The sequence below is a fragment of the Pelodiscus sinensis genome, chromosome 17 (genome assembly GCF_052426305.1).
Source record: "Pelodiscus sinensis isolate ZL-2025 chromosome 17, ASM5242630v1, whole genome shotgun sequence".
In the NCBI taxonomy this organism is placed as follows: Eukaryota; Metazoa; Chordata; order Testudines; family Trionychidae; genus Pelodiscus; species Pelodiscus sinensis.
The window spans coordinates 29977767-29991888 of NC_143068.1; the positions used below are offsets into that span (position 1 = coordinate 29977767).

Consider the following 14122-nt stretch of genomic DNA (forward strand, 5'->3'; position numbering starts at 1 on the left):
AGCACCTGCAGACGTTTACACTTAATCTGCCGTGGTATCCGTCCAGTGTAGGACGATCACCTGCGCCCTGGAACACTGGACCCATTTACATTTGGTCAGCTGGATTAAAGCTTAGGACGAAGATCTGCTTTGGCAACATGGCTTGGGGGTGCAATTCGCCTTCCTTTTACACAGCACAGAAGTCAACCTTTGCCTGGACTGGCGCAGCTTTGAGGAGGCCAGCCTAGCACCGAACCCGCACGCACTTACGTTGGGAGATGGCTCCAGCATGTTGTCCCCGTGCCACCCAGAGATGGGCACGAAGGGGACCGTGGCAGGGTTGTAGCCGATCTTCTTGATGTAGGCGCTGACCTCCTTGACGATCTCGTCGTAACGCTTCTCGCTGTAGGGCGGCTCCGTGGAGTCCATCTTGTTGATGCCGACGATGAGCTGCTTGACGCCCAGCGTGTAGGCCAGAAGGGCGTGTTCACGGGTCTGCCCGTTCTTGGAGATGCCCGCTTCAAACTCACCGACGCCCGCGGCAACAATCAGCACCGCACAGTCCGCCTGGGAACAAGAAAGACAAAGCAGGTTAGGCGTTGCTGTCAGACCCTAGCAGACCTGTCCTCTGTTGCTTGGGTTCCCCTTCAGAGAAATGGTTCATACTCAGGGCTGGATGGAGGCACGGGCGAGCGGGGCAGCTGCCCAGGGTGCCTACCCATGGGGGGTGCCTGATGGCAGCTGTAAGGGGCGCGCGCGGCGACCCTTACAGCTGCCATCAGGAGCCGCACGCCCGGCTCCCGCAGCGCCAGACAGAAGCGCCCTTGCCCCTACGGCTGCGGGGCTATGCATGGCCTGGCGCGTGCGCTAGCAGCGCTGGCCGGGCCACGCTGGATAACGCATGCGCAGTGTGCTCCGGGGGCAGGCCCCGGGCTGCACGCCAGTGGCTGTGGCTGGCGCACGCATGCGCTGTGCACCCCAGGGGCTGGCCTGCAAACCCTGGGGGGGGGGAGCGGGCCTGCACCCCATGGGTGGGCCTGCGCATGCGCCTTGCGCCTGGGACCAGCGCCGCACACCCAGACCCAGGGCGCCAAAAGGGCTCGGGCCAGCCCTGTTCATACTGACCTCTCCATGCAAGTTCCCTCTCTCGCCCACTAGCCAGCACGACAAGGAACCCACCCTTCTCCTCTTGAAAGCAAGCCTCCTCTTTCCCATCCTGCCAAGCCAGCTCTGCCCTAAGACTTTATTTACTGCCCTCCAGCCGTGAGGGCAGGGGGCTGGACTTGAGGTCCCTTCCAGTTCTAGTGTTCTAGGATTCTACGACCATCGTCCTAGGTGGAGAAGATGCTCTTGCGGTTAAGGCCAGAGCTTGGCACCTGAGACTTCTAGGTCTTCGTCCTAGAAGACCTTTTGCAAGCCACATTAGAAGAACACAAGAGTGTTGTGAGGGCAAGTGTATTAACGCATGAGCAGTGCTCACCTGCGAGTGACTGGGGGCCAACCAGGCACCTAAGCGGGTTCTCAGACTCTACCGAACCTTTCCTTCTCTTGTGACGTGCGGGGCGACTGCCCAACACACGCTGGAAGAGGGTGAGCCTGCTCCTGTCCAACACTTCGCCCCCCCCAAGGATTAAATATTGCTGCTAATTACACCAGTGGGGATACTGCCACTGATTTTAACAGGCCCCAAACAAACACTCCCTGGAGACAGGCATTGTCTAAGCAGGTGCTATGGAAACGCCAACCCCTGTAACTCCGGTGATGCGCTAAGTGTGCTACTCCCGAATGCCAGCTGTGTGTGGTTTTCTGGCATGGGCTGGGAACCGGGATGAATCCGTCCGACTCAAGTTCGCCTGCGATTTCAGCCAGGGTCTCAGCTCAGCCATGCAGAAGTGCACAGCATGGCCCTGATTTAAACCCTTCAAGTCAATGGACATCTTCCAACTTGTCTCAGTGCACTTTGGATCAAACCCCACGTGCACAAATCCAGCCTGCCATTATCCAGCCCCTCTTTCCCCAGGGCCATGCTCCCTCCTCAGCGACTGACAGGGGCGGCAGGGGAGGCTGCCTGCGAGCATGTGATGAATTCCACAGACGATGGGTTATCATAGAATCATAGACAATTGGGGTTGGAAGAGACCTCAGAAGGTCATCTAGTCCAACTCCAACTAAAGCATTCCAGCCAGGGCTTAGTCAAGTCTTGCCTTAATATCCTCTAAGATGAAGATTCCACCCTCTCCCTAGGGAACCCATCCCGGTGCTTCCCCACCATCCTCGGGAAATAGTTTTTCCTAATATCCAACCTAGACCTTCCCCACAACAACTTGAGCCCATTGCTCCTTGTTCTGCCCTCGGTCACCACTGAGAACAGCCTCTCTCCATCCTCTTTGGAACCCCCCTTCAGGTAGCTGAAGGCTGCTCCCAAATCCCCCCTCACTCTTCTTTTCTGCAGGCTAAAGAAGCCCAAATCCATCAGCCTCTCCTCATAGGTCATGTGCTCCAGCCCTGTAATAATTTTCATTGCCCTCTGCTGGACTCTCTCCCATTTGTCCACATCCTTTCAGTAGTGGAGGGAGGAGGAGGCAAAACAGGACACAATAGATGTGGCCTCATCACTACATGTCTTCTAGGGCATATCCAACTCCCTGTGAAACGAATGGGATGATCCCAGTTATCGACATGGGACCCCAAGATGTTCTGTACGCGGAGCTGCAGAATGGAAGGGGGGGCAGGGATCAGTTTAACGTGCTAGCAATGGAGGAAGAATTCGCCTTCGTAACTCCAGAGGGTCACGATGCGAGACCAAAGAGCCACAGATAAGGCTCAGCCAGGGAGACTCATCTCGCCAGGCATTTCATGGCATGCAGCAAAGCGAGGAGACCCAGTGATCGCTATATTTAGTCACAGTTTCTGAAGCCTCCCCACCGGGAAGCTGCTAAACAGAGCAGGAGTTTGCAGGTGCTCAGCACCGCTCCGAACCAGGCCCGTGGAGGGGGACAGCAGGGCAGGGTGCGCCAGGGCTCTGATTTCCAAGCCCAGTTTGCTCAGCGTGCCCGGCTTGCTTTGGGCAGCCAGATATGTGGAATATTCACCCTTCTCAGGCTAGTCTGAGCACTGCTGTACAGTCTCTTCCCTAACACCTCCCAAACCCTCGCTTTCCGCTGCTGTTTCCAAACAGCTTGGGCTGTCTGCGCTTCTACGGCTCACGCAGCATATCAGCAGGGTCCTAAAAACGCACTGTACCTTGTTTGGATTCAGCAGGTCCCCTGAACCATGGTGCAATGCCTCCTGTCTACCTCACCAGTGGGCATAACCACGACAGGCCAATGGGAGTCCAGGATTTCTGCATTACGGTGTTTGGCAGGGGTAAGGCAGGGTCTGATTGGCATTTCTGAGGCTAGCACACCGTGCTAATGAATAGCAAGACCCCAGTTCAAAGTTACCAAGATTCCTTCGAATATTTTCCAGCCATGTGCGGAATAAATTGTCTTATGTGCACCAAGGCATGTGCAGATGTGCACCACCAGCAGCAGCATCTGCTGCCAGCTCTGGGCACTTTGCTAATCATCTGGGCAGCATTTTAATCTCTCCTGGGGTGGCCGCCCAAGTGCTCGTCTTACAGGGAACACCTTGCTTTTGTACCTCTGCACAGGCAGCAGCTGGTGGTAGGATAAAGGGAAAACTACCACCCAGGGATGTGAATGGTGAATCGGTGAACATCACCCTGATTAGGTGACGCTTACTGGTGACAGTTAATCAGTGGGGGCTGAAGCAGCCCCGTTAACTGGTTAAACATAAGGTTTACCTGGTTGACTATTCAAATGGGATTTAACATCCCTACAGCCAACAGCCTCTTGGCAGATGACGGCCAGACTGCACCGATCGCCAGAATCCACCCGCCCCCCTCCTGGCCAGGCTTGCTTAACAGCAGATACTGGAAGTTTCAAAGGAGGCCTCCAGTTCTCAGCCAAATGGTCAGGCCCGACTCGGTAGCTGAGGTACCCTGACGTGCAAAGGAGGGAAACAAAAGTGGCCTTGTGAAGGGAAGGAGGAAAGCCCCAAAACCTTTCCATGGCCAGTCAGTCTGAGCCGATGGGATGGAAAGCGCCTTCTTGTTTAGGAATGGGCTGAGGCCAGACAGCTCAAGGGAAAGGCCACACTCCAGTGCCTGGGAGTCCAAAACGTCATCCCACCTGCCCACACAGCTATCCGTGAACCCTATTGCTTCTAACTGAGGGAACCGGGATTTAGACCTTCTCTCCTTGCACTGGCCAAAGGAACTGAGGCCCACGGACAACCAGCAGAGCTTCCCAGCACGGTGCTAGAACCCACAGGGGAGAGCGGCCGGGCCCACACTGTGCCCCCATTGCCATGGGCCGGGAATGGGGAGTCAGGACTCCTGGGGCCTGCCATGGGAGCTGTTGCTGACCCTGCCGTGGGAGGCCAGGCAAGCTGCTTGGTTGCTCCACGTTACCCACCCCTGAAACGAGTCCAATGACATTACACACCGCTCGGCAGCGTGGCGAGGGGAAGTTCATTAATAACATGTTGCATTTTGTTAGCACCTTCACCCAAGAATTTTAAAGCACTTTACGGGCCTTAATTATTTCCACGAGACTCCCCCTCCTCTTCCCGTTTCCCACCCTCTGGCTGCCGTTGGCCAAGCAGGGACGGGTAGCTCCAATGGGAAGGAAATCAAAGGGCGGAGGGGCTCTGAAGTGAATGAGCGGGCCCTGCCAGACACAGACAGGCCCCATGCACAGTGGGTGTTTCTACAGCACTCTGCACTGCCACCAAGTGAAGGAAGTTCCTCAGCTCCATATGGGGGTGGCTGGGTGAAATCTCACAGCCTGTCATCTGCAGAAGGTCAGATCTGCTGGCCCTTCTGGCCTTCCACACTAGGAAACATTAAGGCACAGCTGGGGTTGCACAGCCTTTGCTGTCACGGCAACAGGCCAAATCCAGGAGGAGGCTGTGGGTGTGGCCTTTCTGGATTTAACAGAAAAAGGGTGCCACGTGATGTGCAGATGAAAGAGCTTCCCATTTGTTTCAATCTGGATCTGCTGGATTCTGAAGTGAAGTCCAGTAGGCAGAACCCGCCCAGTCAGAGTTTTGAAAAGCATGCATAGGCACCCACCCATCCACCCAGCACCCCAGGGTGTCGCCCAGCTGCCCCAGCCCTTCTCCACCCCCCAGCACAGCACGTTTTCACTCTTAAGTGCTCCCATCCTTCTGCTCCTCCTCTCGCTGCTCTCACCTGTGAAGTCCCCGTGATCATGTTCTTGATGAAGTCCCGGTGGCCCGGTGCGTCGATGATGGTGATGTAGTATTTGGTGGTCTCAAACTTCCACAGGGAGATGTCAATGGTGATACCGCGCTCGCGCTCCGCCTTTAGCTTGTCCAGTACCCAGGCGTATTTAAAGGAGCCTTTCCCCATCTAGCAGGTGATTAAAGAAAGAGAGAGAAGAGAACACCGGATGAAAACCTGAGCCCAGAAACATGGTCAGCTGGTGATGAGGCATCCTGCTAACCACCCTTCGTGAGCTCAGAGACCGACCGAACTGGGAAGCAAAGCTGCAAACCTTAAAGACGAAATCCTACAATTCAATGGCAGCAGGGCCAGGTCCTCCATCTGTAGTGAAAGAGGGATGATTCTTTTTCGGACAGACAGGAAATGATGGTAAAAAATTACAGTGCAAGCCATACTGGAAAAATCCCTGAGCCAACATTGCTGGCTATTATGTGAAACGATGCAACAATGCTAGCCCGCGGAAAACACTGCTTCTCAATCTGGATGTCCAGGAGGCAGCGTAGCCGGGCAGCGGGTGAAATGAACACCGCCACGGGGCAATGCTTCATGGATGAAAGCAATGAGATGATGATGTGATATTGTGGGCGGGCGGGTAAAAGAGCAAGGTGAGGTTGCTAAGCAGTGGATGAATTCACAGGCAAAGCTATGCTATAGTCTTGCTGACTAATGGACGACATCATAGCCATGGGGATCTCATGCATAAAACTGTGCTGTGTGGAGCTAATCAACGTCAATACCATCATGGGGTGACAGGCCTTGCTCAGAGGGAAAATCATGGTGTGATTTTTTTTTAGCCAGAGTATACTCCTGTTTTTGTTGCAATGCTTTCTCAGTTTAGCATTACAGTTTACAACTTGGGTCTTCCCCGTAGGTCTCAATCTACGTATTTATATAGCTGGGGAAGCCACAACATTAGGTTTTGCCATGTCCTGGATCCATCTTCCCCATCTATTCCTTCCAGCCTTTTCTAAGGCTAAATCATGATTGGAGCTTTTTCTCCATTAGGGGGAAAATGGTCTTTCCCCTCCTGGATTGGAATTGAGTGCATCCCCTCCAAAGCGTGAGCCCTCTATCAATGAAAATGAAGTTGAACGGGGTGGACGGCTATCCTGCAATAGGCTCAGATGCACTGTAGTTACTTAACTGTTGCCGGACAGTGTTTCCGGTGTGTCTTGCAAAACTAACAAGGTTAATGCCCATGGATATTCTGGTCTTTAAAAATCAGAAAAACAGAGCTTATCTAGAGAACGAGGCATTTGCCATGGCCTGCTCCTCCACCTCCTGTGTAGTTCTCAAGAACATAGCAAATGCCATAGCAAATTCATCTAGTCCAAGATCCTGTCTAGAGTAGTCATCAGTACGAGATATTTTAAATACCTCAAAGGAAACTGCAACAAACTTCGGGGTAATTATGAATGCTCTGCCCATAGTGGAAGTTTCTTTCTAATGACAGGCTGTTTGTTGCTGGCTCATATCCTCACATACGAGGATGGAGAAAGGCTGTTCTCAGTAGTGACGGATGGCAGAACAAGGAGCAATGGTCTCAAGTTGCAGGGGGGGAGGTCTAGGTTGAATATTAGGAAAAACTATTTCACTAGGAGGGTGGGGAAGCACTGGGATGTGTTCCCTGGGGTGGGGGTGGAATCTCCATCCCTAGAGGTTTTTAAGTCCCAGCTTGACAAGGCCCTGGCTGGGATGATTGAGTCGGGGTAGGTCCTGCGTTAGGCTAGGGATGTAAGAGTATAGTCAATTAACCGATTAACTGATTAGCAAAAGCTTATTGGTTAATGTTATAGACTACACGCATTTCCCTCCCACCTCTCGCCAGGAAATATTTTAGCAGGCTGGCCGGCTGCCCCGCACAGTCCTGGCTTGTGATGAGTATGGGACCTCTCCCTCCTGCAGCTCTGCATTTGAAGTGTATTAAGAGTCAGGCAGGCAGGCAGCCTGGCTCAGTTCTGGCTCATACCAGGCCCAGGAGCTCAGACCCGCCCTAGACAGAGTCTGCTGCCACAGCCCCACGCCAGGGACTATAGAATAGTCGACTAACCAATAAGAATGTATGAGGTTACTCGACTATTCAATTAACCGATATTTAACATCCCTACTTTGGGCAGGGGGCTGGACTCGATGACCTCCAGAGGTCTCTTCCAACCCTAAGATTTGGTATGAAAGTTAATATTGCTGTATAACAGTTTATCCTCTCTAAGTTAACTGTGTTATGTTCTGCTACTGTGCTCTGTTTGGTCCACTGCCATCAGAGTCAATGGAAAAATCTCCATGAACTTCAGCAGACACCGGATCAATGCCTTCATTAGATAGTTGCCATGTTCCCTCCCGGAGGTGGTGACGTGATTCCCCTGTGCACGATTTGTGCAGCACAAAGTACTGATGGAGGGCACACCGCGTACATAGATTTCTGTTGGGGATGACTTTGCAGTCAGGCACTGAGGGTGATGGGTATAGTCCTATAATGGTTGAATAAACCTACTGCTTGCTACAAGGAAATAAACAGCCACATCGTGCAAACAAAAAGCCTGCCTCCTCTGAATTTCCATGCACTCCTGAAGGTTCTAACAAATTCAGATTATAATCAGGATCTTTCCAAGTTTGCACACTAATTTGTCTAGCTCATTATTACAAATGGAAAAGGATGGGGTTATTCTTCATGCAAATAATTATTGTGCGAAATAGGGTGGCTACGTCAGATAAATGTAGTAGATAAATTATTTAAGCTAGTGGATAATAATCCATCACTTTTATAAAGCACTTTTCACACATTGACCTCAACGTGCTTTTCAAGAGATGGCGAGTATCAACAGCCCCACTTCACAGATGAACAAACTGAGGTAGAGAGAGAGGAAAATCACAGGAGGAGCTGAGAAGATACCTCAGGTCTCCACGCTCACAGACCACTACCCTGCTTGTGTACCATGCTGCTTGACAAACTATCCCTTCTCAGAAGAGCATCTGGGGATATGAATCTAAACATATTTGGGATGGTTTTGACCAGTGTTCCCTCTAAACTGTGCACTTGTGCTGCTGCTCAGGAGAGATATCCATGCCACCAGCTGATTAGCAGAGCATCCACAGCTAGGTATGTGTTTATCCTGGTGGTGCACATTTGCACATGCCTCAGTGCACATGACAAAATTTATTCTGTATAGGTATGGAAAAGATTAGAGGGAACATTGGTGCTGCTCCTCAGCTCTATAGACCATGCAACTGTGCCTTCTTATTTGAGACCTCACAACATCCCCCCTCATTCAGAAAAAGAGACAGTTGAGAATTATCAGAGAGGGTTATTTGCTTATCCCCCTCTCCAAAAGAAAAGATGGGGAGAGGGGGCTGGTCTTTCCAAATTAGAGCTGGGTCACACTAAAACTTGCAATGTCATGCATAGCTTCAAGGCAAATGTCAGCCTTTATTTAACAAACACATCTCTGCCCCCCCCCCCCCCCCGCCTACTCCCTAGGTCCCTTTCACTGTGTATCTTCAATTACCCAGAGCTGGTGTAGAAAAAAACCTGTATTATCTAGCTTTTCACAATGACTCCACTGTTAAGTACCAGAAACTGCCTGATATTTCTCGATTAAGCTAAGCATCAAGGACAGTTATGTTCTGAGATCAAAAATAAAAAATAAATAAAGAAACCTTCTAAGCTACAACCTCTGTATGCTCTCCTTTTATCTTTTGTCCTTAAAAAAAATGTATCAGCCATGAGGGAGAGGGGGAATGAGAGCAATGCTGGTTGTTGTTTTGTTTTTTTATTCATGCAGGCCTCCATTTCCTCCTAATGCAACTTAGTGAAAGAAAAACCCTCCACAACCCTGCATCAGAAAATGGAGTCTGAAAGCTCAGTCAATAGGCTATTAATAGCAGCTTCTAGCCCCTGCATATTCTGGCAAGTCAGTGAAAGTGTCCGTTCCATGAAAGTGGCTGCAGTCACATCTAGAACAACCTAATTATACCGAGTCTCCCTCATCAGTACAGGACAAAAATATCTATGCAAATAGCACAGTCCGTTTTCCAACCGAATTAAGATACAGGGTGCAGCTTACTGAGAAAGCTGCAAAGAGAACTGATGACAAAGTAGAGAAAAAGGTGGTTGATCCTGGGTGTTGTTCCATAAATGAAAAGGGTTAAGAGACTGTTAGCAAAATGTCTGTTCAAGACTGGCAGCTCTAAAAGTGCTGGCATTTTTTGTATTACACATGTTGAATTAAGAAAAATTAAAGTATCTAGGCATGAAAAACAAATTTCTGAAGGCCACAGACATTTTACAGCAATGCATTAAGGTTCCCAATATGGTTCATTTCACAAGAATTTCCTATTGCCATGTTTCAAGTTCTTTTAACTTAAAAAGGTCATTCTGCAATGGTATTTCTTCCCTTTTACTCGATGCATTTGCCCTTGTTATATATTTTGTCTTTGTATGTAGTATGATGAAAGCCAAATAAATGTATTTATCATTATACTGCTATTATTATGGTCTTTATAAAAAAAAGAAATAATACAATTAAATGAAGGCACATATTTCAAACCAGATTTTCTACCTTGACAGCTACTGCCAAAGCTATACACGAGATCCTAAACCCAGGAATGTAAATGGATTTTACAAGATTGGGTCAGACCATCTAGCCCAGTATCTTATCTCCAACAATGGCCAATGACAGCTGATTCAGAATGCCATTCAAGAAATACAGCAGAAGGCAGTAATGGAAAAATGTATTCCTAGAGAAAACTTCCTTCTAGCTCCCAATATTTAGATGTTGGCAGGGGTGGGGAACCTCAGTCCCAGGGGCCATATGCAGTCCTCGGCTTACCTGGCCCCTCCAACATTGGAGAGCCTGTGCTGGCACTCCCGTCCCTTCTCCCCTCATCCCCCGTTGCCCTACCACGGGGCTGGAGCACACAAAATCTACTAGCCTGGGCCCCCTAGGTTCTGATGTGCAAGGGGAGCATGGGGAGTGTCTTTCTCCTCAGCTGGGGGTTCAGTTTGGTTTTTTTTTCCTTTTTCCTTCTCACTTGTGTGCAGCCCCTGTCTGATTTTACTGTGACTCAGCAACCCCCAACCCAAAAAAGGTTCCCCACCCCTGCCTTACAGCATGAACATTTATCTCCCTTCCAGAATCTTTATTCTTTACAGTTAGAACTTGTTAGCTCTGTACAATGGCCAATATATAGAATGTGGCAATGAATGCCACAGTCCGCTGCAAAACCCAAAGGAAAACGTGCCAATGCCAAAATGTCCTCTCTTCCCAAGGCCAGAGAAGTTGGAAAGGCCCAGAAGCAAAGCGATACAGAGCGAATAGGAACAATGGGTGGGCCGAGGAGTAGAGGGAAGGTAGAGGAAGGGCACAGGGAGAAGGGAAGGAATATACTGTAGGGAACAATCCTGCACTGGCAGGGAACGGATTGGATAATCTACAGGGCTTGTCCATCACTCATTCGTTGAGGAGGAGACAGGGGAAGGGTCATAGGCCTCACCTCAGCAGCTTCCTTCTCAAATTTCTCAATGGTCCTTTTGTCGATGCCCCCACATTTGTAGATGAGGTGCCCCGTGGTGGTGGATTTCCCAGAGTCCACATGTCCAATGACGACGATGTTGATATGTGTCTTCTCCTTCCCCATCCTCGCGGGCGATGCTGGAAAGGGCCGAGGCTAGCAGAGGCGTGGAAGCAAAGCTGTTTTCCGTGGAGGCTGGGGAGGGACAGACAAGAACATCAAGAGGCTCTGACAAGCAACAAGACCCAGGGCCACCAGGCCTCCTCAGCAGCCTCACCCACAATGACAAACCACATTTAGCTATTCAGACACATTTGTACCTTCTGCCTGCTGAATGGATGCACTCTGCTCAGAGACCAGCACACTAGCTGTAGCCAGACGGGGTCAGGTGCGTCTGTCCACCTCCCTTGTCTGTGGCAGTGATGGAAAGCGCCTGCATGCTTCTGGAGTGGCTGAGGCGAACCCCCTTCCTTTTCCCATTCTGCATGCTGGGTAAACCCCGCTGAGCCCCATACAAGTCGCCATCTTTTCAGCCTGTGCAGCTAGGTCTGACTGCTGCCCCTCCCCCGCAGAGACTGCCCATTCAAAATGACATATCATAGGAGCCCCAAACAAGTTACCCTACTTAGCCCTTGAACCATGGACAATGTGGGGTGGTACCCCAGAGGTGCATTGCTCCCCTATGTCCCTGCCTAGATGTTGATTGCTAAATGGGGTGCGCCCTCCCTGCTCCTCTGTGTGGCTCTCCCTGCACCCTCCCTCCCTGGCAAGCACCAGTTGCCTATGCCTTGAACCCTGCCAGACTGGCAGCTCCCCCCTCTGCCTTGTGTCCAGGGGGGTTGCTACTCATTTATTCTGGGTGCTTCTGTGTCAAAAATTCCCACTGGTTACTACGCACTGCCTCCATTTCATGCAGTGCTCGGCTCTGGGCGTCCATTCTTGCCTAGGCTTGTTGATATTCAATTCCACTCTGGCTGCTCCACTGAAACCTCCCAGAGGGCTCATGATCAGGTGGGCAATATGGTGCCCACAAAAGGGAATGAACAAAAATAACCCAGGCTCAGCCCTCTCTTTCCCTGGAAGCTTGCAGAACACTCAGCCGTGCCACCAGGGCACGCAGCCGCGAGTTTTCTTCCTTTTCTTCCTCCCCACAAGATCCAATGGAAGAGGTGTGCAAAGAGGGTCTAAAAGCAAGACATCCAGTGATCTGCCTCCGCATTTCCCAGGATCCTGTGGCTTTGCACCTTGCACCACTAACCCAGCAGCATACGAGCCTAGGAGTTTGTTGCCTAATCAAATCCAGTTTCACATATCTGCCCTTAAAGGCAAAAGAGGCCGGGGAAAAGTTTTCTGGTATCATACAGATTCCATCATGCACTCAGTTATACCCCCCTCGGAGCAACCTGCCAGGGGGCAAACCCCTCCCCTCCCCCCTCCTTTCTTCACCCTTCACTGACCTGGCTCATCGCATTTTGGAAACTGAATCCCTAATGCTAATGCCTGTAGATAAGCGAACCAAAATGCAGGCAGCTCTTTCCTGGGTGTGCATCCCTCGCCTCCAGCGGCAATCCGCTGAGGAGGAGAAGCCCTCAGGATGAAAGATGCTAAGCGCTTTTATTTGCAAAGGGGGGGGAGGAGGGCCAGGCATTTGGGGCAGAAAAAGCTAGGGATTTGCAATCCAGGGAACGGCCAAAACCCGCGCCGCAGACAACACCTGCTGGCGACCCAACCTCCCCTCGCGGCCCCCCTCCCTCTGGGTTATTTTTAAACCCGGATTGCCCCGGACCTGGCTAGCTCAAAGCGGCCAGGGTCTAATTCTCCATTTCTTAAGCCTCCCCACGCACCCGGCTCCCCGCACGCAGACCCGGCCGCGCTGCAAAGCCCGAATGCCTGGCCTCGCCTTGCCTGGGGAGGGGGACCCACAAGGTCACCCCCAGCCGCTGCCCCCCCCCATTGAACCCCACAACCCCTCCCCCAGCCGCTGCCCCCCCATTGAACCCCACAACCCCCTCCCCCAGCCGCTGCCCCCCATTGAACCCCACAACCCCCTCCCCCAGCCGCTGCCCCCCATTGAACCCCACAACCCCCTCCCCCAGCCGCTGCCCCCCATTGAACCCCACAACCCCCTCCCCCAGCCGCTGCCTACCCATTGAACCCCACAACCCCCTCCCCCAGCCGCTGCCCCCCATTGAACCCCATTGAACCCCACAACCCCCTCCCCCAGCCGCTGCCCCCCCATTGAACCCCACAACCCCCTCCCCCAGCCGCTGCCTACCCATTGAACCCCACAACCCCCTCCCGCAGCCGCTGCCCCCCCCATTGAACCCCACAACCCCCTCCCCCAGCCGCTGCCCCCCATTGAACCCCACAACCCCCTCCCCCAGCCTGGGGGGCCGCCCCCAAGCGAGCTGGGAGGAGACACGCCCGCCGGCCGCAGGGACAGTGCCCGGAGCACCCCCGCGGCTCCCCCCTGCGCCCCCCGGGCCGCCCAGCCCCCCAGCCCCGGCAGGGCTCGGAGCCCGCTGCCCGGCTCTTACCGCTGTCGGCGCCGGGCTCAGACAGCAGAGGCTGCCCGCTTCGGCTCCGGCGGCTTTATCTCCCTGGCAGGGGGTCCCCCTATTGCCAGTGCCGGCGCAATGCAGTGCCCCCCTGCGCTACAGCAATGCGGTACCGAGCGGGGCGGAGCCGGGCGGAGGGGCAGGGCGCCGGGGAGGGGGGGGGCGGCAGCTGATGGGGGGGGTCGGAGGAAGAGAAAAATAGAGAGGGGTGGGGGAGCTGGAGAAGGGGAGGGGAGAGGAGGGATGGGGAGGGAGGGCAGATGGGGGAGGGGGCACAGCAGCAGGTGATGGGGGGGTCAGAGGAGGGGAGAGGAAGATAAAATAGAGGGTGGGATGGGGAGGGGGACTAGAGAGAGGGGAGATGGGGAGGGGAGAGGAGAGGAGAGGAGGGATGGGGAGGGAGGGCAGATGGGGGAGGGGGCACAGCAGGGTTGGCAGGTGATGGGGGTCAGAGGAGGGGAGAGGAAGATAAAATAGAGGGTGGGATGGGGAGGGGGACTAGAGAGAGGGGAGATGGGGAAAGGAGAGGAGAGGAGGGATGGGGAGGGAGGGCAGATGGGGGAGGGGGCACAGCAGGTGATGGGGGGGTCAGAGGAGGGGAGAGGAAGATTAAAATAGACGGTGGGATGGGGAGGGGGACTAGAGAGAGGAGAGGAGAGGAGAGGAGAGGAGAGGAGAGGAGAGGAGAGGAGGGATGGGGAGGGAGGGCAGATGGGGGAGGGGGCACAGCAGGGTTGGCAGGTGATGGGGGGGTCAGAGGAGGGGA

General features: G+C 52.9%; 1 protein-coding gene across 2 annotated transcripts in view; it reads right to left on the reverse strand.

The window, feature by feature from the left end:
* EEF1A2 (eukaryotic translation elongation factor 1 alpha 2) overlaps positions 1–13491 on the reverse strand; it is a 29435-nt gene extending 15944 nt beyond the window's left edge. Inside the window, exons 1-4 of one of the 2 annotated variants that reach the window (XM_075901034.2) lie at positions 13336–13491; positions 10781–10993; positions 5237–5416; positions 250–546 (exon numbers count right to left, since the gene is read on the reverse strand). In XM_075901034.2, the coding sequence (XP_075757149.1) occupies positions 250–546; positions 5237–5416; positions 10781–10924 (621 nt within the window). In that variant the 5' untranslated portion in view covers positions 10925–10993; positions 13336–13491. Of the gene's footprint in view, positions 1–249; positions 547–5236; positions 5417–10780; positions 10994–12255; positions 12393–13335 lie in introns of those variants that run through there. The other variant, XM_006132491.5, reaches the window with a different exon arrangement.
* Between the last annotated feature and the right edge of the window lie 631 nt (positions 13492–14122).